The sequence below is a fragment of the Miscanthus floridulus genome, chromosome 7, assembly GCF_019320115.1.
Source record: "Miscanthus floridulus cultivar M001 chromosome 7, ASM1932011v1, whole genome shotgun sequence".
Taxonomy (NCBI): Eukaryota; Viridiplantae; Streptophyta; class Magnoliopsida; order Poales; family Poaceae; genus Miscanthus; species Miscanthus floridulus.
The window spans coordinates 74,155,377-74,180,031 of NC_089586.1; the positions used below are offsets into that span (position 1 = coordinate 74,155,377).

General features: G+C 48.2%; 1 protein-coding gene across 2 annotated transcripts; it reads right to left on the minus strand.

Annotated features, from left to right (window-relative positions):
- Window positions 1-16,073: 16,073 nt before the first annotated feature.
- LOC136463451 (uncharacterized) lies at window positions 16,074-18,864 on the minus strand. 2 transcript variants are annotated; one of them, XM_066462450.1, is made up of 3 exons: window positions 17,104-18,864; window positions 16,628-16,684; window positions 16,074-16,511 (listed from the first exon to the last, which is right to left on the minus strand). In XM_066462450.1, the coding sequence occupies exons 1-2, from the start codon at window positions 18,466-18,468 to the stop codon at window positions 16,676-16,678; spliced, it is 1,374 nt and encodes a 457-aa protein (XP_066318547.1). In that variant the 5' UTR covers window positions 18,469-18,864; the 3' UTR covers window positions 16,074-16,511; window positions 16,628-16,675. The 2 variants fall into 2 exon arrangements, with proteins under 2 accessions (XP_066318547.1, XP_066318546.1); XM_066462449.1 differs by lacking the exon at window positions 16,628-16,684 and having other exon boundaries at window positions 16,075-16,511.
- Between the last annotated feature and the right edge of the window lie 5,791 nt (window positions 18,865-24,655).

The following is a 24,655-nucleotide window of genomic DNA, read 5'->3' on the forward strand; positions in this document are numbered from 1 at the left end:
GTAGTCTACTTAGGGCATGTAGTGTCTACTATAATTTTTGTAGATTTAATGGTGTAGTTTTCATATATGTTTACTATTTCCTCTAATTAATTAAATAAATTAAGAAAGGTATTAGAGGAAATGTTTTGGGAATGAACACCCTACTTTCTGGTGTTCTTGTGATATGTGTGACATATGAGTAGATTTAGTTTTGTCCAGTTATATGTTTACATCTTAAGTTATTTATTATTCGTTTGCATTATGTCCCTCTGGACAGATCTGGGGACTTTGGAAAGTTTCCCATGATATTATTGGTTTACTGTGAATGAGATGAATACAAGAGTTGTAGATAATTTAGGTAGCTAGCTTCTGTCAAAATTTGAGGGCATTTGGCCTAGTAGTTTAGAAACTACAGCTGTTTAAAGTTAGGTTCCAGTTTTTGCTTACTCTCTGCCTTGTGAGGACAGAGTTCTGTTGATTGATGAATTCGACTTGGTAAAGTGTTGAATCATGCTTTGAGATCTGAAAATGAATTGTAGACAATTTCATAGGCTTTCCAGATTGTCTTGTTGCATGTCATTTGGAATTATAAATCTCCAGTTATGACTAGTTTACTGTACCACTACATAGTCTCCATTTGGTTGAAATACAAATGCTTGAGTGTATGCTTGTGCAATGTTCTCGTTGATTATTTAGGGGTTAGCCTAACTTGAGAATATGCTTAGGTGCAGGTGTTAGGTCATTAACTGAAGATGAGCAATTATACATTAGGTTGTATAAACTTGGTAAGTAAAGTGATTTGAATAGGGCTTAAGTTGGAATATGTAAACTACAGCGAACATGTGCATTCCCCGAGCATCCCTGACATTCGTTCATGTGTATCCATGATATTTATCTTGCGCATTCATGCAATAGGTGTGCCAGATGGAGTGACGTTGCTGGAGTTCGAGGGAGCCAACCAGGAGGAGGAACCCGAGGTGCAGGAAGCCGACGAAGCAGCCGCCGTGGAGAAATTGCCCGAGTGCCCTGACCACCAGCCTTCCTCATTCCTAAAAGGCAAGCCCTGAAGCATATTAAGCCTCCCATGTTTTCACAAATACATTGAGTATCTTTTATTGTTGATGATGCATTAAGTATAGGAATTGGTTGGAACCAATTACTGCATTATATATCCTTCCTTGTCCAGATATCGCACTGGAATCCTATTTAAGTTCAGGATGGGTTAAATGCTTAGCCATGCTTAGTGCGGTAGAAGTCAGGTGATTTCCTGTCACCTGCGAGCTTTAGGAAGAGGTGGATCACGGTTGGCTATATTTGCTATCGTGGAAAAAAACCATGTGAATAATGAATTAAGACCGGGCGGGGTCTTGTGTAGGTTTGGACATAGTGACTCCGTCTGAGTCATTTAAGGACCGATACGCTGTACGTCCTCATGTCATGTTGAACGCAGCCTAACACTTAGCTAGCCGGATAAGTCGTTCTGACCGTGAAGCCTAGTAGCTCTACTTAGGCCGGGGACGCGAGCAGTGGCGACATGCTGGAGGTAGTAAGGATGTGCAGAGAGCCATTGGCTTAAGTCCAAGGCGGGTTAGAGTCCCGAACAACCTTGGCAGAGTGGTTCTCTAAGAATGTCGATCTGTTCGGACTCGTGACTCCTGAATCGTACCAAAGGTGACTTGTTTGTGACCCTAACGGGGGAAGCAGGGTTTGTGTTTAGGAATACCCCTCTAGCTGGATAGGAATCGATTCGAATCATCGTCTCTCCCGGATAGTGAGAACTTGACTGAGCAGCGGCAACGTAGATTTAATTAATTTAACGATATGGTTAAATGGATGATGATGATAAGGTTGCCACAATGAATACCTGATATGGTTATTAATGTTTGCACCCTAATAAAATGATTGCTTAGTACAGGTGCTAATATAGATGATAGGATAATGACTAAAAAGTCACTGCTAGTCAGGATAAGAGTTGATCATACTATTTATGCTTTTCTACAAAAAGAAAGTGTCAGCCAGCTCCACTACATTAAGCTATGCATAATCCTTGGTGTCATTTGTTTGGTTTTTGACGAGTAAGTCTAGCTGAGTATATTCCCGTACTCAGGGTTTATTCCCTCTTGTTGCAGATGACCTTCTATATCAGGGATTCTATAAGTATTGTCTCCACCCAGCGGGTGACGAAGACTAGATCATGGGCATGATCTCCGTTCTCTTATCTGAATGCTTTTGTGGGCCGTGATCAGCAAACCAGTATGTGTATTTGAACTCGGTGTGTGAGTTAAACTATTTACTTCCGCATGTTTACAAGACTTATTTTGTAATAACGATGACTCTGTGATGATGTAATCTATTTGCGAACGTCTGCAAAATGTTGTAACGTACGATATGTTATGTTGAATTACTGTGATCTTGGTTGTATGCAAGTTGGTTTGAAATCCCTCGAGATTTCAGTTGACTACCGGGTTTATATGGGCTCAAGTTCGAGAATTTGATCATTTCGGCGATTGTTTTTGTACTTGTGCTCTTATAAATTGGTCGGTTCTGTGACAGCTGGTATCAGAGATAGATTCAACATTAAACATGTCTTACGGCTATTTAAAACAAAAGTTTTTGTTGTTAAAATAGTTTTCAAACTTATAGTTATATATAAGTGTTCAAAAATCAAAAATTTTATGGTATACTGGTGATCACATCCCTTATAGCCCACTTAAGGACTTCTAGGTGGCTTATATATAATTACTAACTTGGGGGAATTGATTGTTTCTATTTCGTCGTCCATGCGGCGTGATATTGCATGGATACCATTCATTTGAATGGTAATGTATGGATCAATTGCCTCTACGCTAAGGTAAGTGTGAGTTGCGAGAGCATGACTGTCCAACCGTCGGTCTAGGGGAGAGCTAGTTGTGGTTACTGGAGTATTTACATGTTGCATACATGTATATATATGAAGGTACTTAATTATGGGTACATTTGTTGGGTAGTTTGGATACCGAAGTATATATATCGGGGGATGTATATATGGAGAGTATCTTAGTACTACTTGTGTAATTAGCATCATATCTTGTTGGGTTGGGCTGCAATGAAGTTTTTCTGTAGGTACGCTAACAACGCACCGTGTAGATCAACTAGTTACCGCTAATTGAGAGAACGTATGTATGCCACCGTATATTCCGCTAAAGCTTAAATTTTCTTAGGTTTGTGAGGACGTACGGAACGAGCATGCATCATATTCACTCATGACATTCATATTGCATTACTCCCTCCCTTATAATTGCTTATCCCAAGTATAAAGTGCAATCTCTCAGCAAGAAGTTGAGGAGATTCGTGGTGTTGCAAATTATCGTCTGCAACAGTGGGGTCAAACCTCACTATTGCGAGAGATGAGGCTACACAAGAATTGGATCGTGTGACCATCACAGAGATGCTTCTTTAGAGTTAGGAGAAGAGGAATACCCAGAAGAAGTCCAAGGTGTCTCCGATGTGGACAGTGATCACTTCGATGAGTAGTTCGTTAGCAAGTCTCACTAGTTAAGCTTTTGTAGTCATACTTGTAATGTACCTTAATTTGCTCCCTTCGGGATGCGTATCGTAATGGTGAAGTTTACAACTTGTCATGTTGGAATGCACTGTGTATGGCGCTAGTAATCTACTTGATGATGTGGTGATTGGGGAATGAAGTATTGCCTCTGTTTATTGTATGAAGCTTTTATTCTCATCAGTAAATTCAGTTTGACACGATTATATTGTTCCTCTCCAATGTGCTGACATCATCAATAATTACTGGTTGCGCATTGTGCAGATGCCTCATACCCGTTTCACCGGTGCAAGTGATGATGATGATCTTCTGCCACCACCACCCACACCAACGAAACTAATAGCAATGCTTGCGGAAGGACAGCGCACAATGGCCGAGGCCCTCCGTACGATTGCGAATCATGATGGTCGTGGTCCACACCAAGGACCGGACCCAAATCAATATAGTGATTTCAAGGATTTCCTTGACACAAAACCCCCAATCTTCAAGGAGGCTAAGGAGCCTCTACAAGCTGATGAGTGGTTGAATACTCTCAAGCAGAAGTTCCGTCTGCTCCGCTTGACGGAAGTGCTAAAAACTGAGTACGCATCGCACCAACTGCATGGGCCAGCTAGCATTTGGTGGAGTCATCATCGATCCACTATGCCTGCTAATGCCCAAATCACCTGGGATCAGTTCAAGTCTGCTTTCAGGGGAAATTACATTCCTCCTGGTCTCATGGCGATCAAGCATATAGAGTTCATGAAGCTGACTCAGGGGAACAAGAGCCTGAATGAATACCTGCAAGCTTTCAACAACCTTGCAAGGTACGCTACTGAGTTTGTGGACACCGATGCTAAGAAAATTGCTAGCTTCAAGTGGGGACTTAGCCCCAAACTGATGAAGACCATGGGAAATTGCAAGTGTGCTCATTTTAATGAGTTTGTGAGTGATGCCTTATCGCAAGAGAACAACAATGCTATATATGTGGCTTCGAAAAGTCGTAAGAGGGCCTATGAGGCGGGTGCCTCACAATCTAAGGCTCCCATCGCGCAGAGGGCTCCATTTCGTCCTCCAGCATCAGCTGCCAAGTTTCGCCCATTACAAAAGAAGAATTCCACCAAGACTAGGTTTCGCAAGGCATTTACAGTTGCTCTTCCCAAGGGCACTACCAGTCAGGGTAGTTCCAGGGCTCCACCAAGCAACATGTCATGCTGGAACTGCAACAAGACAGACCACTGGGCAAGGGAGTGCCCTTACCCTAAGAAGAATAATTACCAGGGTGGCCATTAGGGACAAGTGAACCACACTAATATTACTGAGATTCCTTCAGGAGAGGTAGTGACTGCCGGTAAGTTTCTGATTGACCAACACCCTGCAGTTGTACTATTTGATTCAGGTGCTTCGCATTCCTTCATTAGTCCAGCATTTGCATCCAAGTTTATGCAGAAAACATATACTATTGAGGGTGAGGGTTATTGTATTAGGGCTGCTAGTGGTATTATCCCAACCAAGCTAGTAGTTGGGGATGCACAATTTGTGATAGAGGGGCGAAGTTATCAGGTTGATCTGGTAATTTTACCGGGGCTAGGTATCGATGTGATATTGGGAATGAACTGGACGAGCTATCATGGAGTGCTTATCGATACATCAACTAGGGTAGTTATGCTCAGAGATCCTGGCAATCAGGAGGGTTTTCTAGTACAGTTACCTAGGGACATCAATCTTTCTTGCACAACCAATGCGGTGCAAGCAAAGTCTCTGGCAGATATCCCCGTCGTGTGTGACTTTCCGGATGTTTTCCCCGATGATTTACCTGGATTGCCCCCGGATTGAGAAGTAGAATTCAAGATAGAGCTGCTTCCTGGTACAGCTCCCATCTCTAGAAGGCCGTATAGAATGCCTCCTAATGAACTAGCCGAACTTAAGACCTAGTTGAATGAACTACTAAAGAAAGGCCTTATCCGCCCTAGTTCATCTCCGTGGGGGTGCCCAGCCATCTTTGTGAAGAAGAAGGATCAATCTCTACGCATGTGTGTAGATTATAGACCTTTGAATGCAGTTACAATCAAGAATAAGTACCCTCTACCACGCATAGATATCTTGTTTGATCAGTTGTCTAAAGCAAAAGTCTTTTCTAAGATTGATTTGAGATCTGGGTATCATCAAATCAAAATTCAGCCTGAGGATATCCCAAAAACCGCATTCTCTACAAGATATGGTCTATATGAGTACCTGGTTATGTCTTTTGGATTGACCAATGCCCTCGCACATTTTATGTATCTAATGAATTCAGTGTTTATGCCCGAATTGGACAAATTTGTGGTGGTATTTATAGATGATATCCTGGTCTATTCTGAGAATGAAGAAGATCATGTTGAACATTTACGGGTGATTCTCACTAGATTGCGGGAACACCAGCTGTATGCAAAGTTTAGCAAATGTGAATTCTGGCTTCGTGATGTACCTTTTCTTGGACACGTGTTGTCCAATGGTGGAATTATGGTTGATCCCACCAAGTTGCAAGAAGTATTGAACTGGAAGGCTCCCATCTCAGTGCATGAGGTTCAGAGTTTTCTAGGGTTGGCTGGCTATTATTGTCGCTTCATCCCGGATTTCTCTAAAATAGCCAAGCCTACGACTCGATTGCTGCAAAAAGACATGAAGTTTCTCTGGACTCCTGAGTGTGATGCGGCTTTCCATACCCTACGAACTCTTCTAACATCGGCTCCAATTTTGGCACAACCAGATATCGAGAAACCTTTTGATGTGTTCTGTGATGCATCAGGTATTGGGTTAGGAGGTGTTCTTATGCAAGAGGGTAGAGTCATTGCTTATACCTCTCGCCAACTTCGGAAGCATGAAGTGAATTATCCAACGCATGACTTGGAACTCGCTGTAGTTGTTCATGCTTTGAAGGCCTGGAGACATTATCTACTTGGCAATGTGTGCAACATCTACACTAATCATAAAAGTCTCAAGTACATCTTCACTCAACCAAAGTTAAATATGTGTCAGAGAAGATGGCTCGAGTTGATCAAGGATTATAACCTCCAAGTGCACTATCACCCTGGCAAGGCAAACATTGTCGCGGATGCCTTAAGCAGAAAGTCTCATTGCCACTCATTGATTGAGAGTGATGTCCATTTGTCAAAGCTCCTTCATCCTATAGTCCTTTACAACATCACTGTTAGTTGTACTCTATAGAGTCGAATTATCGAGCTACAGAAGACAGATGCAGGTGTGTTTCACATCAAGCGCAAGATGAAAGAGCAAGAAACCAAACATTTTCGAGTAGATGAGGAAGGCGTGTTATGGTTCAAGGATAGGTTGGTAGTTCTGAAGGATAGAGAGCTTAGAAACCAAATCATATCCAAAGCTCATTCCTCTAAATTATCTATTCATCCTGGTAGTAGTAAAATGTATCATGATTTGAAGCCTTGATTTTGGTGGACCAAAATGAAGAAAGAGATAGTCGCTTATGTGGCTAGGTGTGACACTTGTTGTCGGGTCAAGGCTATACACATGAAAGCTGGATTACTTCAGCCACTCTCTATTCTAGGTTGGAAATGGGAAGAGATAAGTATGGATTTTATAGTTGGACTCCCTACTACTCAGAGGAATTTTAACTCAATTTGGGTAATTGTGGACCGACTGACCAAGTCGGCACACTTCATTCCGGTCTGCATAGACTTTCGTCCAACCGACTATGCGGAGTTGTACTTCAACTAGATAGTCTAACTTCATGGGATCCCTCATACTATTGTCTCGGATAGAGGACCATAGTTCACTGCTCGCTTTTGGGAGCACTTACACGTATTATTAGGGACTAAGCTCGTAAGAAGTTTTGCCTATCATCTGCAAACCAATGGGCAAACTGAACGAGTGAATCAAATCTTAGAAGATATATTGAGAGCATGTGTCATCTTAGCTAAGGGCTCATGGGAAAAATGGTTACCCCTAGCTAAATTCTCGTACAATAATAGTTATCAAGAGAGCATAAAGATGGCACCGTTTGAAGCTTTGTATGGCTAGAAGTGTAGAACCCCATTGAACTAGGTAGAAGCCGGTGAAAGGAGGTATTATGGAATTGATTTTGTTTAAGAAGCCAAAGAACAAGTCCGTACTATCCAAACCCACATGGCCGCAGCTCAAGCTAGGCAGAAAAGTTATGCTAATCGATGTAGAAAACCTATTGAGTTCGAAGTTGGAGACTTCGTTTATCTAAAAGTCTCACCTATGAAGAGTGTCCAATGCTTTGGTGTGAAGCGAAAGCTTGCATCGAGATATGTTGGTCTGTTTAAAATCATTGGACAAAGTGGTAAAGTGGCGTATAAGATTCAATTACCTCCTGAGATGAGTGCTATCTTCAATGTCTTTCATGTATCCCAATTGAAGAAATGTCTTCGCGTCCCTAAAGAGAGAGTTCCATTGGGGGATATCGAGTTAAAATCTGATTTGACCTTTGAAGAAAAGCCGGTTCGAGTGATTGACACTCGTGAGCGAGTGACTCAGAGTCGGGTAGTCAAGTTCTACAAAGTCATGTGGAGTAATCAAGGTAGTGAACGCGATGCAACGTGGGAAAGGGAAGATTATTTGAGGGATGGTTATAAGGAATTCTATCAATAATGGTACGCTTTTCAAATCTCGGGATGAGATTTTTATAAGGGGGGAGGGCTGTAACACCCTAGGTGTTTGCCTTCCACATTTGCACTGCATTTCATGAACATAAGCATCATGCATCCCTTTGTGAACTTATATCATATGAAACATGATTTCAAAACATTGCAACATGTTGTATATTTCATGTGTGTTGTTTCTTTTATGAAATGTAAAGTGTGCAACACTTAAGTGTAACATGTGCCACTCACTTTAGTGAAGCAAAGTTAGTTAATACTATGCAACCAGATCATGAAACGTGTGAAACATGACTATGAAACATTTGCAACATTTCTTGTGTTTTTCATTATTTCAGTACATACCTTGCTTGATTCTTGTGTGACCAATGCATGGTGTGGCTAAAAATGCTTGTAAGTAACTTAGTTATACCTAAGATGTCATTTGGAACATTGTTCATGTTGATCATTTTGCCTAATTAGGTTTCCAAATCATGGTTGACCAAATTGGACCCCTAGAGCTCCTGTGTTTGACTGTTTAAAAGTGTAGCTTAGGATGTTTGCATGTCTGAGCAACCTAAAACAAAGTTGTAGCAAATTATATAAGGAACAAAAGTTGTTTTATGGCCATCTCATGAAAATGTGCACAACATGTTCAAAAAGGACCCACAAGTTAGAATTGAAAGTTGATGCAACACTTGAAAATTTTGCTAAGTCCTAAATGCAATTTCAGTTTGAATGGGCCGACTTTGGCTTGATATAACTCTTGATCCATGGAGAACTGGTTGTTGATTGCTAAACCAAAGTTGTAGCCCTACTATAACTCTACAACTTTCATGTACATTGTTTCCACTGATTTGCCACAAATTGAGAAATCAAACGCAATCAATCTTCGTTGTCAGGCTCGATAAGGTTAACTGAATCAGCGTTTCAGTCAAGCTATAGTGATCTCCATTTCAGAAAACGCCCGCCGCGTGGGTGACGCGCGTCGCCGGTCGCCTGACCACGCAGGCCACGCGCCGTGGCTGGCCTGACACCGCTGCTGGTGTCCTCCACTTGAAGCCGCGCGCCTGCCTGACCTGCTTGCCATCCCATTTTCATTTCTCCGCTCACCATAGCAAGCGTAGCCCGCAAGCAGCCGCTCTGCCATTGCCGCTCCTGCTTCGCCGACACCGAGCTCACGTGCCGCTATGAAAACACGCGCTACGTCTTCACCGTAGCTCCGCTATGTTCCTCGTGACCTTCTCCACCACTTAGCCGGGCCATTGGAGCTTGGGTAAGGTCGCTATGACCATTCCGCGCACTGCCGCACCATGGCCGCGCCGGTGACCTCACCGTGGCCAGCACGGCACCATTCCCCTCCTCCTTTCTTAGCTCGCGTTTAGTCTTCTCCATCACGTGTAGATGCTTGGGTGTAACGGCTAACACCAATGCCGGTCTAGCCGCGCCAGGACACGGCCGAGCGCCGCCATGCGCCATGGCCGAGCCGCCGAGCTCCGTGGCTGGAGCACTTAAGGACCGCTAGAGCTTTGGATTTGTAGGTCAATCGACGCGTGGGAACTTGGGGAGCACGCCGGTGCTGTCCAATTCGCTGGAGGAGTCGCCATCGGTGAGTTCCACCATCGCCACGCTGTCGAAGCCGCCTCCTCTGTTTTCGTCTCGCTGATGGGTGGGGTTGGCTGACACCGGGACCCACACGGCAGTGGCTGTGCATTCTTAGGGCTAGTTCAAAAATGTAGTTTTGAATGCTAATTTGTGATTTTTGTAACTCCAAATTGGTAGATCCAAATTAAGTACTTCCAATTTTGTTAGACTCACAGTTAGGTCTAGTATTTAATAAAAATATGTCTTGAGCACCTTATATAGAGATTTTGGATGAATTAAATAGGAACTTGAAAAGTGTTTTTGAATGCATGCAAACTTGTTTAAATCATATCTTGAGTTTCTGTGATCCAAAAATTGTGAAATTTTGTGGGTAAGCTGGTATTGCTTAGTAGAAGCTCTGGTTAAAATTTGAGAGATATTGCATGTGTAGTTTTTGAGTTATAGAATTTCCTTTTATCATGGGTAGATACTTGTGTGAATTTTTGTAAATTAACTATGAATCCTATGGCCATGAAACTTTGTTGGTAATATCTTGGTACCTTATAGATGCTAGGAAAAATATGAAATCTGTTGCTTGACATTTTTCACTAAGGTTTCCTAATTATGCCATTTTGAGCCATTCTGCCTTACCATTTTTGTGTAGGCTGTTATACTTACTAAAATGGTGTGAAATTTTTATGGTAGTCTACTTAGGGCATGTAGTGTCTACTATAATTTTTGTAGATTTAATGGTATAGTTTTCATATATGTTTACTATTTCCTCTAATTAATTAAATAAATTAAGAAAGGTATTAGAGGAAATGTTTTGGGAATGAACACCCTACTTTCTGGTGTTCTTGTGATATGTGTGACATGTGAGTAGATTTAGTTTTGTCCAGTTATATGTTTACATCTTAAGTTATTCATTATTCGTTTGCATTATGTCCCTCTGGACAGATCTGGGGACTTTGGAAAGTTCCCCATGATATTTTGGTTTTCTGTGAATGAGATGAATACAAGAGTTGTAGATAATTTAGGTAGCTAGCTCCTGTCAAAATTTGAGGGCATTTGGCCCAATAGTTTAGAAACTACAGCTGTTTAAAGTTAGGTTCTAGTTTTTGCTTACTCTCTGCCTTGTGAGGACAGAGTTCTGTTGATTGATGAATTAGACTTGGTAAAGTGTTGAATCATGCTTTGAGATCTGAAAATGAATTGTAGATAATTTCATAGGCTTTTCAGATTGTCTTGTTGCATGTCATTTGGAATTATAAATCTCCAGTTATGGCTAGTTTACTGTACCGCTACATAGTCTCCATTTGGTTGAAATACAAATGCTTGAGTGTATGCTTGTGCAATGTTCTCGTTGATTGTTTAGGGGTTAGCCTAACTTGAGAATATGCTTAGGTGCAGGTGCTAGGTCATTAACTGAAGATGAGCAATTATACATTAGGTTATATAAACTTGGTAAGTAAAGTGATTTGAATAGGGCTTAAGTTGGAATATGCAAACTACAGCGAACATGTGCATTCCCCGAGCATCCCTGACATTCGTTCATGTGCATCCATGATATTTATCTTACGCATTCATGCAATAGGTGTGCCAGAGGGAGTGACATTGCTGGAGTTCGAGGGAGCCAACCAGGAGAAGAAACCTGAGGTGCAGGAAGCCGACGAAGCAGTCGCCGTGGAGGAATTGCCCGAGTGCCCTGACCATCAGCCTTCCTCGTTCCTGAAAGGCAAGCCTCGGAGCATATTAAGCCTCCCATGTTTTCACAAATACATTGAGTATCTTTTATTGTTGATGATGCATTAAGTATAGGAATTGGTTGGAACCAATTACTGCATTATATATCATTCCTTGTCCAGATATCGCACTGGAATCCTATTTAAGTTCAGGACGGGTTAAATGCTTAGCCATGCTTAGTATGGTAGAAGTCAGGTGATTTCCTGTCACCTGCGAGCTTTAGGAAGAGGTGGATCACGGTTGGCTATATTTGCTATCGTGGAAAAGAACCATGTGAATAATGAATTAAGACCGGGCGAGGTCTTGTGTAGGTTTGGACATAGTGACTCCGTCTGAGTCGTTTAAGGACCGATACGCTGTATATCCTCATGTCATGTTGAACGCAGCCTAACACTTAGCTGGCCAGATAAGTCGTTCCGACCGCGAAGCCTAGTAGCTCGACTCAGGCCGGGGACGCGAGCAGTGGCGACATGCTAGAGGTAGTAAGGATGTGCGGAGAGCCATTGGCTTAAGTCCAAGGCGGGTTAGAGTCCCGAACAACCTTGGCAGAGTGGTTCTCTAAGAATGTCGATCTGTTCGGACTCGTGACTCCTGAATCGTACCAAAGGTGACTTGTTTGCGACCCTGACGGGGGAAGCAGGGTTTGTGTTTAGGAATACCCCTCCAGCTGGATAGGAATCGATTCGAATCGCCGTCTCTCCCGGATAGTGAGAACTTGACTGAGCAGCGACAACGTAGATTCAATTAATTTAATGATATGGTTAAATGGATGATGATGATAAGGTTGCCACAATGAATACCTGATATGGTTATTAATGTTTGCACCCTAATAAAATGATTGCTTAGTATAGGTGCTAATATAGATGATCGGATAATGACTAAAAAGTCACTGCTAGTCAGGATAAGAGTTGATCATACTATTTATGCTTTTCTACAAAAAGAAAGTGTCAGCCAGCTCCACTACATTAAGCTATGCATAATCCTTGGTGTCATTTGTTTGGTTTTCGACGGGTAAGTCTAGCTGAGTACATTCCCGTACTTAGGGTTTATTCCCTCTTGTTGCAGATGACCTTTTATATCAGGGATTCTATAAGTATTGTCTCTACCCAGCAGGTGACGAAGACTAGATCATGGGCATGATCTCCGTTCTCTTATCTGAATGCTTTTGCGGGCCATGATCAGCAAACCAGTATGTGTATTTGAACTCGGTGTGTGAGTTAAACTATTTGCTTCCGCATGTTTACAAGACTTGTTTTGTAATAACGATGACTCTGTGATGATGTAATCTATTTGCGAACGTCTGCAAAATGTTGTAACATACGATATGTTATGTTGAATTACTATGATCTTGGTTGTATGCAAGTTGGTTTGAAATCCCTCGAGATTTCAGTTGACTACCGGGTTTATATGGGCTCAAGTTCGAGAATTTGATCGTTTTGGCGATTGTTTTTGTACTTGTGCTCTTATAAATTGGTCAGTTCTGTGACATCATGTGTTCTGATGTATTGCATTGAGATGCATGGATCATTGTGTAGATGTATGTATCTTGTCCGCTAGGGGACTCCTGCCTCTTCCTATATACTCTGGAGGGACAGGGTTACAAGGAAAGTAGCCTATTTGGTACTATACAATATCTTGCGGTGCACGCCGAGCAGCGCCATGCACGCCTTGATCTTGTGGGCTGGGCCACCTCTGATGGTGCGGCCCATGTCTTGTCTTGTGGATACCGGAGGCCATACCCCCACAATAACTCTGCTTCCAAACGTTATGTTTTGAATGAGGGGGTATAAATATTTACTCCACTCATCCATGGGAGGTCTCTTGACCATTTGTTAAGCTGAGAAACACATTTGGAGTGCAAGGGAGAACAAGAGCCTAGTGGGGTGATTGAGATTTGATAATCCAAGATTAAGGACCTCATTAGTGCATAGGGAGTAGCAAGTATGCATCCACCTTTCCCATTAAGCTTGTCTTGGTTAAGTGAGAGTTTGTGCTTGTTACTCTTGGTGATTGCCATCACTTAGACGGCTCGGTGGTGATTGGGAGCTTGGTGATCATCCGACGGAGCTTGTGGATGATCCAAGTCAAGTTGTGAGCGGTTGTGGGCGATTCACCGCGATGGAGTGTCAAAGAATCAGCCCGTAGAGAGCACTTGATCCTTACGCGGATCAAGGGGGAGCTACACCCATGTGCAGGTGCTCCAACGAGGACTAGTGGGGAGTGACGACTCTCCGATACCTCGGGAAAATATTGCCGTATTCCTTTTCCTCTTTTTACTTTGAGCATTTACATTTGAGCAATTCATTTCATGTCTTTACATTCCTAGAATTACCATGCTAAAGTAGGATTGGAATCTAGGGTGAAAAACTTTTATGCGGGAAAACAATATAAACACATTTTAGGCAAAAGGGGTGAAATGGGTTAAGTGTAGGACTTAAGTATTGCAAAAATTTAGAATTAGTCCAATTCACCCCCCCTCTTAGGCATCTTGATCCTTTCACGTTAAATTTCATTTTTAAGCTTCCAAGAGCACTAATTAACACTATTTATTTTGATTTTTCTCAACCACAAAAGTGAGTCACGTAGAATTTGTTTATCATTTCACGTGCGTTATAAATTTTTAAAATCCAAAAACTTATTTGGCTAATTCCTCTAAGCAGGCTCGTAACACCAGGGGTGTTATAATATGTCTCTGTGATTAGTTCGGTACGGTTCGATAAATATCAAAACTAAACCAAAAATATCGAAACCGAATTTTGTCGGTACCGATTTTTAGAAAGAACCTATCGGTAGTTATTTTTCATGGAACCGAATTACTGAAATACCGAACTGATCGATTCGGTATTACCGAATGCCCTGGGTCCACATCCTCGGCTATTATTAGTACCGTATCGGTTCGGCGATGCCTGTTGCAATTGCAACCAGCTCCGAGCTGTAGCTGCAGCTTCGATCGGGCCTTCCCGGCACTCGAGCATGTCATGTGCCGAGTTCCAAGCCCAACCACCTACTGGTACTGTAGATGTGATCTCTCTTGCGCAAGAGGAGTACTCATGGCGCCCCCGCGAACCATAACTGGCCTGTCTGTGTCGCGTCGTTGTGCCCATGATTCTTCTCGGATCCTATCTGCCGCCACGTCGGCAGTCGGCCCCGCTACGCACGCCTTCTAGGGGCTCGTTGCATCGATCAGGAAGTGTTAAGTGTGTGTTACCATGCATTTGAGACAGCCCAATGGAGCCGTACGTACGCCAGCTGCGTGCGTCGCATTTGCGCCCAGGCCCAAGTGCTTGTTACTACCATTTCACAAAGGGGAAGTGCTTCCACGCCCCGTCAGCCGTCAGGGCTTCTGGTGGGTAAGCCTGGGCGTTCGGGTTACCCGATTTTTTCGGGTCGGATAATTCGGGTAATTTAAAATTTGGGTAATGAAAATTACTACCCGATATTACCCCCGAAAAAACACTACCTGCAAATTTGGGTACCTGATAATTCGGGTTCGGGTTCGGGTATTACCTGATATACCCAAATTTACAGAAAACAACAAACTACACTAAATTTCAGTAGCGATCTATACATAATTTCAGCAGCAATTTGTATAGAATTTCAATAGCAATTTGTAGAGAATAATATATTACAGTCACTCATTCAAATAGAGAGAATTATATTCTAATAAAGTGATAAGTTAAATGGTTCAGCTAACAACACATGATAAATACAAAGACAAAAACAAATCTTTGGGTAGTTCGGGTAGTTTGGGTACCGGGGGATATTACCCGAATTACCCAAACTAATTTTGGGTAATCAAAATCGCTATCCAAATTTGGGATCGGGTACCTCGGGTTTGGGTAATTCGGGTTCAGGTTCAGATAATTTAGGTACGGGTAATAGGTATCAGGTATTTTGCCCAGGCTTACTGGTGGGAGGTGGCGGAGGCGGAGCAGGCCTGGCCAGCCTGTGCATGGGGTCTGGCCGTCTGGGCCTCTGGGAGCCTCGGCCTCGGCGGTAGGGCTGTGCCTGTACCGGGCACAAGGACGGCTCGGCCACCGTTTCGTCTGCCACTGCCACTGCCACTGCCACCGCCAAAACCAGAGGTCCTTGATTGATCTGATCGGCGCCGCGCTGGTCCATGGACCAATGGCCGGCGCCACCACCGCAAGTACCAGACCACTGGTATTGCTCGTACGCTGATCCTTCAATGTGCCTCCATCTCTATCATACCGTCAGGTGAGCCAGCGGCGTTGGTTGGCGAGTACGTGACGCGTCGCGATCCCAGGAGCATGCAGCGTACGTACCACGTACTGTGCAACAACAACAACAACACAGAGGAGTGGAACGCCGAGACAAGATCCGGGAAATGAGTGCGCACTATGGAGAACGGGACAAGGTGGAGAAGAAGCCGCTCGCCGGGAGCCGCTTGGTCCTTCCCTGCCTGATTGGATTTGGAATTGGACCCGCCCGGCCTCAGTAACCATCACACCGCAGGCGCCGAGCCGGGCCTCGCTCCTTGCGTCGCGTCGCAACGAGCACGAGGGGTCCTCACCTTTCCATGGCTTCGGGAGTTCGCGAGTGCCTTTTTGTTATCGGTGACCACCCACAAGGACCTTTTCTTTCCCTGGACCAGGACGGCGGTGTTGATGCCATGGCCGTGCTCCGCCTGGAGGTCCGTGGGGTTTGGCGTGGCGCATCTCGGCTGGGAAGCGGTGGTCAGTGGGCACGAGCTGTGCGCCGCAGACGTGTTTATCGCTAGTGCTAAATGCAATGGTCAAGTCAAACTGTGCTTTGTACTTACAGGTAGCCAGGTAGGAGTAGGAGGAGGGGTGTGGTTGCCTGCCTGTGCCTGGCTGGCTTGCCCCGAGTCCCTGACCAGTTCAACTGACACTCTGGCTCTTCTACGCATCCCCCAACCACCCAAAATGCGTCGTCGTTATGGCAGCGTTACTGCATGTGTGTTTCCGTTCGGAGTTATGGACACCTTCTACCTTCACATGGATGGGATGGCCATGATGGATCGTTGCTCCTCCTAGAGATGCCATCCTCATCGCCACAACTCACACGGTGAACATTTTAAGATCGGACTGCACAACAACGGAACGAAGTTCGGCTGCATGAGCTTAATTAATGAAGAAAACGATCAAAGAAGGGGGCGGTGATTTGATTTGACGAACACATCAACAAATTCAGGTGTACTAACATTGTAGTAGTCAGGCCTCATTTAGTTAGACCCCAACTTCCAAAGTTACTACAGTACCTGTCACATCGAATGTTTATGGCTCGTGTATGAAGCATTAAATGTAGACGAAAAGAAAAACTAATTGCACAGTTTGAAAGAAAATTGCGAGACAACGTTTTAAGCCTAATTTATCCATGTTTGAACACTATTTACCAAATAAAAACGAACGTGCTACAGTAGCCCCAAATCAAATTCCTCCCACTAAAGGCCTCAAAGTGCCCACATGAACAGACAAGACGTCAGGGCCATCAGCACGAATGCACGATCAAACCCAATTTCCACAGCACGATTTTCAACTTATGAGCAGTTCTTGTTGTTGAAATCACACACGCACACACTAGGAACGGCAGGGGGGTGAGAGGACGAGATCTATACGAGGCAATTCAACGAGATGGGGTGATTAATCGGCCATGTTCCAGCTCCGAATTTCAACTCACCGCCACTGGAGCTGCCGCTGCTTTTGCCTCTGACGACGACGACGGTGGTGGCGCCGGGGATGGTATGGACAATGCCGACGCCGAGGAGTTGCCGTGGACGGTCACGTGGCTGGCCGGCACCACGGTGATGGTCTTGGTGGAGGTGGAGGTCGTCGTCGGCCGCAGCGCCCTCATGGGGCTCGCCAGCGCCCACGCCCAGCTCCGGTGGCTCCGCCCGGACGACCTCTTGCTGCCGCTGCTGACGCTCGCGCCCTCCGCTGCGGAGAGCCAGTAGGAGGACGACGCGGGACCCAGGCCGCCGAAGAAGCCCGCGCACTTGATCCGGTGCTGGTGCTCGTACACGTCGTCCTCCTCGTCATCGTCGTCGTTTGCGCCAGCGCCGCCGAGGTGGCGCAGGCCTTCGCCGCCGCGCATCTTGTGGGGCTTGGGCTCGCGGTGGGACTCGACGCGCCGGAGCGTGCAGTCGCCGAAGCCGTTGGAGAGGCGCTCCAGGAAGTCCCCGGAGAAGCTGCGGCTGCCGCAGCCCACGGAGCGCGACCGGGCCACCTTGCGCCCGAAGGAGGAAGACGACGACACCTGGCTCTGGCTGGGGCTCTCGGGCTCGCCGATGGCCTCCAGCGTGCGCCCCAGCGTGGACGCCGTCCCGGTCCCGGTCCCGCCTCGCGGCTGCTGGTCCTGCGCGCCGGCGCCGGCCCTGGACGCCCACGCCGCCGACGCCACGGACACCGACTTCCTCCGCGCGGCGGCGGCGGCACCCGCATTGGTGGCGTACGGCGTGGAGGCGGCGGCCTGGTGCGCGTAGGCGGAGGAGGTGAGGGAGAGGAAGGACCAGAAGCTCTTCTTGCGCGGGCTCTCGGCCGCCAGCGACGACGACGACGCCAACGAGTAGGGGAACTGCTCCAGCTCGGGCCTCGGCGCCACCGACTTGCTCCGCTTCAGCCCGCCTCCCCCCACGGAGGCGGCGGCGGAGGACGACGACGACGACGAGGGCGTCTTCTTCCGGTGGAACGACATGAACTTGCGCGAGGCGCCGCCGGACGGGTGGAGCGGCGGCGCCAGGGGCTCGGTGGCGCGGCGGAACGACGGGGGCGACGACGGGGACCCCGACGGCGGCGGGTGGCCGACGAGCGGGAAGAAAGGACTGGACTTGGAGGAGGAAACCAGGCGGCCGAGCTTCTCCTGCAGGCAGAAGGCGCATATCCCCCCGCCGACGACCGCCGCCGCCGCGGCGGCGGTCGCGGGCCGGTAGGGGTGCTCGCTGCAGTACTGGATGCCGTCCAGCGGCGGCGCTGGCGCCGTGCCGTCGTCCTGGTCCCCCGCGCCCGCGGCCACGGCCGCCGCGTCCTTCGCCTGCTTCTCCCCCATGGTTCCCTCCTCTCCGGCCGGGGACACGCTCTCTCTTGCCTGTTTCTTGGCCGTCGGACACACGGGCGCCGCGCGAACCGGGAAGGAGGACGAGGATCTAGCCTTAGCTTCCAGCTACACCGCGGCCATGCGCAGCACAGAGAAGCTAGGTACCCGGCATTAGCCGGTGGATTTTTCTGGCGGTGCTGGACGCGACCGATTTGCCTCCGCCACTGGGCCGCGCCCCTGATCCCGACTCGAGAGGGAGGGCGGGTGGCGGAGGGAGGGAGAGCAGCTGTACCAGACGAGCGCTGCAGCTGCAGCCTGCAGGGCAGAGGAGAGAGAGACTGATGAGAGAAGGTGGTCGGCTGGTCGTGGCGTGGGAGTGATGGGTCTTCTGCTCTGTGGCACCCCTTGTGTTTGTCCGTGTATGTGCCGCGCGGGTAGAGCGGGAGGGCCGGTGAGGAGGGAGAGGCCGGGTGCGGGGGCTCCATTCGGTTCGGCCATCCCAATCCCATGCCATTTGGGTTTTCGCGGGCGGGGCCTTTGTTTAATGCGGGCCGGGAATACGAGGCCAGGCCCGGTACTGGGGAGGTGGCAGCAGCTTTGGTGCGTTGCCCGAGCATGAGGCCACGTGGGGAGGCTATCTCCTTTTCAGGCGCAGGGCCGCTCCATCACCCTTGTATTTCGTACGTAGTAGGCTACGCTTCGCATGCTGTACATGTACTCGCGGGGGCACCACATCGACGGGCTCCCAAACGCCATTAGGTACAAACGAGGCATCTTGTACGCAAATAAATCAAAGACAATCCACATTATACGAATTTTGGGTTTCAGGCCTAAATCCATGTCATGACTACGTTAGTTACCATGTGTTTGTTTGGGACCAACTGGGTTGGGTTGGGTTGGGTGACCTAGTTTTTTTTGTTGGGTCGAACTCATCTCCCGTTTGGATAGAGTGATGGAGCGATTTCAATTTGTTGTTTGATACGAGGGATTAGATAGGTTGGAATGGATGTCATTGTAAACACCGTGTGCTGCGGTTAGACGTGGGACTTAGCTGTCAGCCAACCTTCCATCTTCTTCCCCCTCTCTTCAAACAGAGCACCACCGCACAACAGAACACCGGCGCTGCCCATCCCCACGCCGCCACACAGCTCGCCCAGCGCAGGCCGGCCTCGCGCCATCGCTAGCTCGCTCGAGCCCATGCTCTCCCGCCGTGGCCGCCACCTCCCCGAGCTCGAGCTCGCCCGCCATGGCCGCCACCTTCCCGACCTCGCGGTCACCTGCCATGGGCGCTGCTTGCCCAAGCTCGAGCTCGCCCGCCATGGCTGCCACCTCCCCGAGCACCGCCCTAGCCACGTCGGAGGAGGTCCTCTCGTGTCGCTGCTCGCCTAGATCCGGAGGAGCGCTATGGCCGCGGACCGAGACAGGGCCGGCACGGACGCCACCTCCCCTCATTTTGGAGGAACCAACTTAACCCAGATATTGAGGAAATATGGCCATATGGGTTTAACCCATTCCACTTAATCTTCAATCCAAATAGCAGATCATCTGGGTTGGATCCAGGATATCCCTGTTAAACCCGCAAACAAAACACACGGCTAGAGAATAGAGCGGGCTGGGTACCACTTGTACAGAGCAACAGGTTACGTACGTACGTAAGGTCTCGCGCATGTACAGTACTCCCGCATACAGATACACGTACGGATCGGAACAGGCTTTTTTTTTTTTACTTTCGCTTTGGTTCACCTTCCTCCTGCGTGGCTGCGTGGCAACGTGCCATGCCCGGGCCGCCGGGCCATGCCGTCCCATCCCATGTTCCCGTGGGCCGAGGTGGACTGCAATATTGGCCCTGCGCTGGAAAAACGGCCGACACTGTGAGAAGAGAAAAATAGTATTATTTAGCTGAAACGGTAGGACGAAACCAGATGATAGATTGAGACTCGCGACTCCCCTAGTTAATCAGTTCCCCTACTCGCTACTCCTTTAGGCTCTGTTCGCTTCCTGGGGAATGACCTCCAGGAAGAATTTCTGGTCGGATTAGTACTTTTATTTATATTAGCTTTTCAAGGCTGAAATCGTTCCTGACGTTGAATCGGCTCAAACTAACGGAGCCTTATACAAATTCCATCCTCCTAGCAGGCAGGCAGCAGCTACGTGCAACTGCCCCTGTAGCTTCCTGGCGTTTACGATCCACCGGCTGGGTCTGGGCCGGTCTCGCAACCGCATGCATGTGCCTACCTCCATAAACAACTACCCGTACTTAAAGATGGCAACGGAACCCGATACCTGACGGATACTTGATCCATTAGGAGATGGGGATAGAATCATATTTTTACCTACGGGCATTTAAATTGGCAAGAATCCATTCCCAACAGGTATAGCGGGTACGTGAACGTTCCCTGTTTACCCGTCCCCGTTACCCGTTGGGGAACCCGACTTTTTGAGCTGTCATGCGAGTATTAGACCCAAAGAAGCTCAACATAGGTATTTTGACCCAAATATGAACAATCATATATATAGTTTGTGTGTTCTAGGAATCCTAGTTTAATTTTTCCTCACCATCTCCGCCAGCAGCACAAGCACGTCTGCCTCACGAGCGCTCGTGCCCCTTAGCTTCCTCAGTTCGGTCTCTCTGTCACCTTTGCTCGTCCTCCTCGCAACCTCGCCCCTTCTCCTCGGCATCTCCGAGACTCCGACACTTATACCCGGGTGAAGAAGAAACATCTCTGATTGCAAAGCTGCGACCCCAAGTGTCCTTGTTTATCGGGTATGCAGTACCCGTCGGGTATCTGTTACCCGACCGATACCCGATAGGTACGGAAATGGGTAAGAATCTATACCCGAAATAGTTAACGGGGACGGGAATATGATAGAGAAGAAAACGTTTCGGCGATACCCGGGTACATCCCGTTGCCATCCTTGGCCGTACTGCAGGCTGTCTGTGTTTCGGTGATTTTCGATTTGTATGTATGCGGTTGATGCAGCGATTACCTTCCAATTCTCCTGACGCGCGCAGGCATGCCGACAGGACAGTTACGCTGAACTAACTCCACGTTCCGTTCGACAGAACTGTCCAAAAACTAGCGTTGTCCTCTGACTGAATTTTTTTCGGAGTCTCCTTTGAAGCGCTTTGACTTTTGAGTTACCTTCGGCCCACTAGGCACGCAGCCCATGCAGCCCAGGAACTGGCGGTGGCCAGTGTAGCCCATCAACCGAGGACAACAGTCTTGAATTGTGAGGTGGTTTCTTCCCCCCCCCCCCCCTCCCCCCCTCGTTTCAGTATTGGCATCTTCTTTTTTCTTTTTACGAAGTGGTCCGGAGTCGAAAGCGAGGCCTTCCAGTCGGAGAGGCAAGCCAGAGTCGAAAGCGAGCGTCGTTCCTTCTCAGCCAGGTCTTCCGGTCGGAGATTGGATCGCCCTTCTGTCCTGTCGTTTAGGTTTTTGGGCCGGCCCATGAGTTGCGCGTCGTTTGCAACATCGTCTGCTGGGCCGAGCCTTTGTTGGGAAGCTAGTCCATGAGGGACCCTAGGTTTATGAACCCGACAGGATCCCCTGAGCCCCCGGGAAATTCGGGTAGAGTCATCTGGGGGATTTTTGTCTCGACGGCGGGTGCGCGCGAGCGCACCCGTGGGTGTAACCCCCGAGCCCCCTGGTAATTCGGGTAGAATCGTCTAGGATTTTTTTTCGCGTTGCGAGCGGGGGAAGTTTTTGTTTCGTCAGTGGGTGCGCGCGAGCGCACCTGCGGTTGTAGCCCCCGAGCCCCGAGCGATTCGGGCAGAATCATCTAGAGGGTTTTTTCGCGTTGCCAGCAGGGGAAGTTTTTGTTTCGTCAGCAGGTGCGCGCGAGCACACCCGCGGGTGCAGCCCCTGAGCCCCCGGGCGATTTGGGGAGAATCGCCTGGGGATTTTGTCAGCAGGTAGTTTAGGGATCGAGGTAGTTTTTTCAGGGATCAGGCGAGACGGAGCTCACAGATCCTAGCGTCGGGCGCATGCTTTGGGTGCAGCCGAGGCAGTTTTAGGGATCGGGCGAGATAGAGCTCGTGGATCCTAGCATCAGGCGCACGCGTCGAGCGAAGACGAGGCAGCTTAGGGACCGGGCGAGACAGAGCTCGTGGATCCTAGCGTCGAGTGCACACGTCGAGTGTAGCCGAGGCAGTTTAGGGATCGGACGAGACAGAGCTCGTGGATCCTTACGTCGGGCGCAGCCGAGGTAGTTTTGTAGGGATCAAGCAAGACGGAGCTCGTGGATCCTGGCATCGGGCGCACACGTCAAGCGTAGCCGAGGCAATTTTTTAGGGATCAGGCGAGATAGAGCTCGTGGATCCTGGCGTCAGGCGCACACATCGGGCGTAGCTGAGTCAATTTTTGGGATCGGGCGAGACAGAGTCGTGGATCCTGGCATCGGGCGCACACGTCGGGTGTAGCCGAGGCAGTTTAGGGATCGAGCGAGACGTAGCTCACGGATCCTGGAGTCTGGCGCATGCATTGGGAGCAGCCGAGGTAGTTTTGTAGGGATCAGACGAGATGGAGCTCACGGATCCTAGCATTGGGTGCACACGTCGGGCGTAGATGAGGCAGTTTTTTAGGGATCGGGCGAGACGGAGCTCACGGATCCTAGAGTCGGGCACAGCCGAGGCAGTTTTAGGGATCAGGCAAAACGGAGTCGCGGATCCTGGCGTCGGGCGTAGCTGAGGCAGTTTAAGTGTCTTGAGCCCCTAAGCCCTGTTTGGGCTTTGATAGGGGTCGGTTTGAGTTTTGTGCGTTACCCCATCCCTGGTTTCTCACAACCGGAGGGCTGAGCTAACGTCGCTTGACTCAATGGCTCAGGCTTGAGTGACGCGCTCGGTGAGCTCGCTAACGGGTATGATCGAGTGAAATCCGGGTCCGTCGTTCGTGACGAGGTTGGCATAGCCCTCTTATGGCATTCCACTGCTCCTTAACCTACAACCCGGCAGATGCCTAGGTCGTTTCAGTGACCGACCTGGGTGGCCTACTGGCCTCCCCTCGATAGAGATTCTATGGGTTTGATAGAGGTTTAGGATCAAATGAGAAGGTTGAGATGATCCTGTCTGCTTTTGGGTAGACTAGGCGAGGGCCACTCGGGGCTCATCTATGTTTTCTCCAATGGCTCTGTTTGACATGAGGTGGCCTCAAGCCCTTTGTGGCTAGCCTTCGAACCTCGGTTGGTCATTGCTCATGTTGAATGAGGCAACTGCCACTTCATGACGCAACACGAAGCGTTGTGATGCATTTAACCGCATATGCGATGCCTTAGCCCTCGAGCCCCCGGGTGATTTGGGTAGAATCGTCTAGGGGACGCGGGTGTATGGAATGAATGAATGCGTGTATGGATGTATGAATGATTATATAAAGAAATAGTGGGTGTTGGTAATGTTACCTTGATGACTTGAATGATGGGGTTTGAAGAGCTCCAATCAGAAATGTCTGACCGAAATCCATGCTCGTCATTCGTGATGGAGTCGGCATGGCCCACATGGGGCGTCCCTTTGCTCCTTACCTATCTCTCGGTGTTTTCCTGAGCCATTCGATTGACTTAGAAAGCCCGATGGTCTCTCTTGGGTGGAGATCCCATAGTTGGGCCTTTCCAAGTCCCGCTTGGGAATGCGGGGGGCCGCCTGCCCGTGGTGGCACTTTGTTTCTCGCTCCTGGTTGTGCGGTAGTGGTGGGCCATACCTAGGCCACATCCCGTCTAACCAGGCGTCGTTCCATCGGGTAGGGTGCATCCCATAGGTCAGGGTGCATCTCGTCGTTTCCCATCCGTATTAAATGGGGGAAGGGAGAGGGTTTTTCACCCCAATCCTTCGCCCTTCTTCAACTGCTATATCTTCTCCTTAAATAGGGGAAGGGAGAGGGAAAGGAGAACTCATAGACCCGTTTGTGATTTCAGAGCGTGATGTCGAGCTGGAGGTCATCCAACGTAGATGAGGTGGTGCTGGCCGCCTTCGCTGAGAAGGGTTTGCTTTTGTCGAAGGAGGTGGCACACTGGAGGGTATTGCACGTCACCGGCTTCGTCACTATCTATGAGGCTTTCGTCGGGATGGAGTCGCCTGTGGACTCCTTCTAGCAAGTCATCTCCGAGCAAGCCTTGTCGGAGAGGAAGACGCTCGGGACTACGCTAGTGGGAGGTTTTGCCCTTGTAGCTGCTCAGGTTGGCCAGTTCATAAAGTTTGATGAAATATCTT

What these genes read in the sequence shown, in the direction of transcription:
- LOC136463451 (XM_066462449.1), bottom strand. Translation starts at nt 18,468, where the DNA reads ATGGGGGAGAAGCAGGCGAAGGACGCGGCGGCCGTGGCCGCGGGCGCG. An exon ending in CAGCGGCAGCTCCAGTGGCG is followed by an intron (nt 16,512 to 17,103) that starts GTGAGTTGAAAT and finishes GTTGTTGTGCAG; the next exon opens with TCCGATCTTAAAATGTTCAC.